A 4,822-nucleotide genomic window follows, 5' to 3' on the forward strand; every position below is an offset into this window, starting at 1 on the left:
TTCCCCTAAGCAGCTCAACAGCAGATTATTTTTAAAGGATCGCGTCTTTTTAAAAAAGAATCATACCTCACTCAATCTTTTTCAAGAATCGATTTTTTTTATAGGTTCGCGACTCACTCGCCCATCTGTTCTGAACCATCGCAGTAGTCGAAAATTGGGAAAGCGTGGAATAAATCAATAACTCCTCGTGGATACGTTGTAGAAGAACAGCATCTCCAGGAAATGTGCTTGATATCTAAGACTTTATGCTGGTGTATTGAAGTAGTTCGGAATCTGGGCGCTAGAGCGGCGCTTCGCCTAACTTTTTGTTAAAGTATGATAGAGGGATGGTGTCTTGGGCAAAGTTTTAAACAGTGTCATTCTGATCAACTCTTCTGAAGGTAGTAACTTTTAAGTTTTTCATGTTTTGAGATAAAGCGTATTTGTTATTTCTTATTTATTAGTGTGCAATCGGGCTGTCTCAACAACCTATTGCTGCAACCGATGTGCATTAACTGTACACCTACTGTCTCACTGTTGCACTTGACAGTGTGTGCAGTGCTTTATGGTCACACCTATGACCGCGCACCCGTCTTCCCATGAGCGTTTTGGCGTCTCAGAGGCTGTCCTTCCATGTTGCTCAGGGATACATTGCTTCTATGCGCATCCATGCATAAAGTCATACATACGGGCTTACATTCATACATACATACTACTTGGCACAAGTTTATAGCGTGTAACGTCGTGTCATCTAGTCTGTGACCATCAAGAATACGTCAGACAACTTTAATGACCCCCTTCGACACCAGTTTGACCTTACCAAGCCGTAACGTGGGTGGCAGCGTGAAAACTGCCGAATAGGAATTGAGAACAGCTTAAAGCAACATCTGATGTTGCTCCAAATGTATGGATGGTTCCATCGAGCCAAGTTTGCATACCTTACATAACTAGACTCACTGTTTTCCATTCACCCATCAGTATAATTGATGCAACAATCTTTATCAAAATTTAAATTAACAACAAATATGACGTAAGTAGTTCTCAGTCTGCTTCCAACTACCGGAAACGTCGCTCACAAACAGCTTACAAAGTAAATAGGAATAAATATACAGGTTATCGGCTGCGTTAAGTACTGGTACACTGTACAAGAGAAATTCAAAATTCAAAAGCACCGTTATTTTCGTCCCGGCCGTGAGTATTGTATCGATCGAGATGACATTGAGTGATTGTGATGCACTTTCTCTGCAGCTTATCTGTGCCGACATTACAACCTTCAAGGGTTACCAAATGAGACCCCATCCAAGAAGTAGATCGTTCATTGAACAATAAAATGCGTATGGAAGGTTTAATTGATATCATTAATTAGTACAGGCGCAACGGTAACCTTTGTTTTTAAAAATAGTCTCTAAAAAGTAATTCGATTGAATTTTATTTGACCTTATTCGTTGGTAGGCCTATGCAAATAAGAGAAACTGACACTCGAGCAACCAAGATCCAGCGATCCTCTAGGTCAGCGGTTCTCAACCATTCTCGTACCACGGACCCCTTAGAAATCACCCCGGGTTGCTGCGGACCTCCACGGATAAACATCGATTTATTTTTCTTCGCAGACCCCCAGAAACAACTTCGCGTCCCCCTAGGGGTCCGCGGACTCCAGGTTGAGAATCACTGCTCTAGTCGTTCGAGCACCGTCCTCCGGTGAGGATGTCATCTGAGACCAAAGCAAATGTCACAACTGGATGGCAAACTCTTGTAACCAGTGTAAGCTTTATTCCTTTCAATAACAATTTGATGAATATTAGTATATTTGATCTGCCACACGGAGCAGAACTTTTATTTAATTTGTGTTACCAGTAGTTAAGTTTATCATGTTTGTGTAACGCTGCATGCTGACTGAGTTCAGTTGACTTTCGTTCATGAACAAATGGCATATTATTAACTCTGCTGTTGTGGTTGTTAGTTGTTATGCTTAGAACTGTCCGCTCTAAAAATAATCAGATCGGCAGTACCTATGTCAGTATGAAGTTTACAAATTGTTTACACTTTATGTTTACAATACATCAAAACTTGAACCATAGAAGGGGATGACATGATTTCTATTCGATAATGTTAATTTAGCAGTACCACAAAAAATAGTTAAATTTTTGAGGACTGACTTACTGACGAACTTGGGAGCTAGTAGAAAAAGTAGAATCTTAACCACTACAAAATCAGTTATCAGTGTGATGAAGCTATCTAAACATTAGAGAAATTGATTATCTGACTTGTTCCTATACCGTCTATGTTTGTAAACCTGATACCACAGAAAAAACTCGATCCTGTCTACTCTTACCAACGGGTAATATTGCATACTTGTTAGACTTACTAATAGTACATAGTTATTCTTAATAATTTGAAATAGGTAGGGAAGCATATTTGGTCCCCAATTGATGACTTAATTTGATTTATAAAAAAGTGCCAAGCCGAACCAACGTTTTTGTTCGTATAAAAATCGAAAAAAATCTGCCAAAAATATTCGATTATGTTCTAAGCCACGTGGGGAATGTATGTAATTTGTGTATGTTTGTCGATAAATGTAAGCTTTTCGCTTTCAAAGCCCTCCAGTAAAAACTGTTCAGTATATGGAGCAGTGAATGATGGCGAAAAAGCTCCCACCACGGACTCAACGGTTTGTGGCATAGGGGCGTTAGGAAATGGAACTTTTGCGTTTCTATTATGGCTTCTGGGAGATATGTGTTGATTGTTATCAGAAATCGTAAAAAGCGACTTGTGGTTGGTGTCTTTGCTGGGTGTGTTGGAGTTTATAGTTTGTTGTTTAGATTTATAGCTCTAGAAAATTGTCTTAGTGACATGGTTTCGAATCGTTCAACGAGTATTTATGTGGGTCTTTTGTATAAAACTGTATAAAAATAAATCAAACGAGAAAGAACACAATCAGTGTGATTTTTGTTGAAGACAATTTTGAAATAACCGCTGAACACATTTCAAAACAAAAAAACGCTTCACACATACACATTCATTGGCCCTATCGGACCGTATCGTAGCCCATCAGAACAATTCCGAACCAACCCGCCTCTAATAATGTTGATCATTCGGATCTTTTCACAACGAACAACTATTTACCAATATTATACTGATTGTTCCCCCAAATAAACATGACCAGTTTAAAAAATGTAATAGAAAATAACCGTAGAACTATCACTTTACTGACTACCGCCATTTGCCGCCGGTGTTCCGGACGACGGAGGCGCACCACTCGCAAGAGATCGTTTCGTTAGAAACCAGACGATAAATACCTGCAGCAGCAGCCCCACTACTGCGAATGCTAGGGCCCTCACATTAGACGAAGCCAGTAGCCCATTTCGGCTGCCTACGGCCGTTCTCGGTGCCCAGTTAATTTTGTCCATGTCCAGCTGAAGCTTTGACAGCTTCTTCGAGTGCTCCTCCAGCTTTTTGTTGATGTCGTCCAGCGCATGCATCACCCTTAAAAAAGCGGTAGAAAAAGGTGCCGTAAATATGTAACTAACCCACCCATATCACTCAACTCACCTAGTATTTGAGATACTGTTGGTATGTTCGTTCGAATGACTAGAGTCCGAGTTGGGATCGTTCAGATCCGGCGTGGAAGTGTTGGATGAGATTTGGCGTGCTTTCAGAACGGCTCCGGCCACCGCAATGCCCTTGCGCAGCGAACTGCGTGATTCTGCCTGCAGAATACTGAGCGGTTCGGTGCTGATAACCGACGCTGTTCGCACCATCGGGGCCTGATGGCGGGTTTTCGTTTGGATGCGATAGTTGCACTCGTACTGTCGTAAATCATTCCGCGGGTCCCACGGGCGCAAATCGGCGTATTTGTAGTGGTACTGTGGTAGAAAATGTCGGAAGGTTTTAGTGGAATATTCAAATGGGAAACTTGAAGCTTCATCGTAAATTCAATACTAAACAAATGTAAGTTCTAAAACGTCACACATTCCCTCGCGCTCACCTGCCCTGTTACAAGATCCTGCTGGAACAACATCGGCACCCACTCGGTGCAGGTAGCTTTCCGTTCCTTGGCCGCCGTTCGCTGTGCTTCTTCTAGGGCCGTTTTCTCTTCGGTCGCTCCAACCTGATCGTCTCGCCGGATGGCAGCCGCGACATGCTGCCACAATCGTTCCGATTCGTTCGTACCTTGTGACTCCATTGGCACCACGAAACGAGGCAACCGTTTGGCACGAACCTCTGGCGTTGGATTGGACAGTACCGATTCCTCATTGGTTCGTGTATCCTTGATCCTAATCTCCCCATCCCAGTGGCCGTTAATGGTCGCTAGGGTTTCCTTGCCTAGCTTAAGCTTACCCGTGACTAGGTTGGTATACTCGTTGCCTCCTAAGAACGGTTTTAACTTGAACTCAAGTTCCGTCTTGTAGCCGGTATTTTCGCATTCGATCGATACTTTCCCACCCAGCTCCATGGAAAGTGTCCCCATTAGAATACCCTTGCAGTGAGCATACGGAACCGTCAACGTGTAACATTCACCTCGTGGCAAAAGGGTCAACGTTGCGACCCCTTCCAGTATCGCCGAAGTACTGTTGCCGTAGAATTTCGATTTGGCCAGAATGCTGCAACTGATGGAGAATCCATCCTGCCGGTTCGTCACATAGAACACGGATATTGGCGGATGGTGCGACACCTGCTCGGCAATGTAGAACGTTCGGCTGCCGTTTTCGTGCTGCCAGTAGCAGCGGAACGTTTCCCCCAGGATCGGATTGTAGGGTTTCTTGAGACCTTTCGGTTTCTTGTAGAATCCGGATAGGTACCACTGGACTACGGTTTTCATTCGCGTGAAGGGATCGTCCTCAAG

General features: G+C 43.2%; 1 protein-coding gene across 1 annotated transcript in view; it reads right to left on the reverse strand.

Annotated features, from left to right (window-relative positions):
• Positions 1-1,727: 1,727 nt before the first annotated feature.
• LOC131693370 (oxysterol-binding protein-related protein 8-like) overlaps positions 1,728-4,822 on the reverse strand; it is a 4,515-nt gene continuing 1,420 nt past the window's right edge. Inside the window, exons 2-4 of the mRNA XM_058981135.1 lie at positions 3,965-4,816; positions 3,529-3,842; positions 1,728-3,462 (exon numbers count right to left, since the gene is read on the reverse strand). Of these exons, the coding sequence (XP_058837118.1) occupies positions 3,183-3,462; positions 3,529-3,842; positions 3,965-4,816 (1,446 nt within the window). The 3' untranslated portion in view covers positions 1,728-3,182. The remainder of the gene's footprint in view (positions 3,463-3,528; positions 3,843-3,964; positions 4,817-4,822) is intronic.

This window comes from Topomyia yanbarensis, chromosome 1 (genome assembly GCF_030247195.1).
Source record: "Topomyia yanbarensis strain Yona2022 chromosome 1, ASM3024719v1, whole genome shotgun sequence".
Lineage (NCBI taxonomy): Eukaryota > Metazoa > Arthropoda > Insecta > Diptera > Culicidae > Topomyia > Topomyia yanbarensis.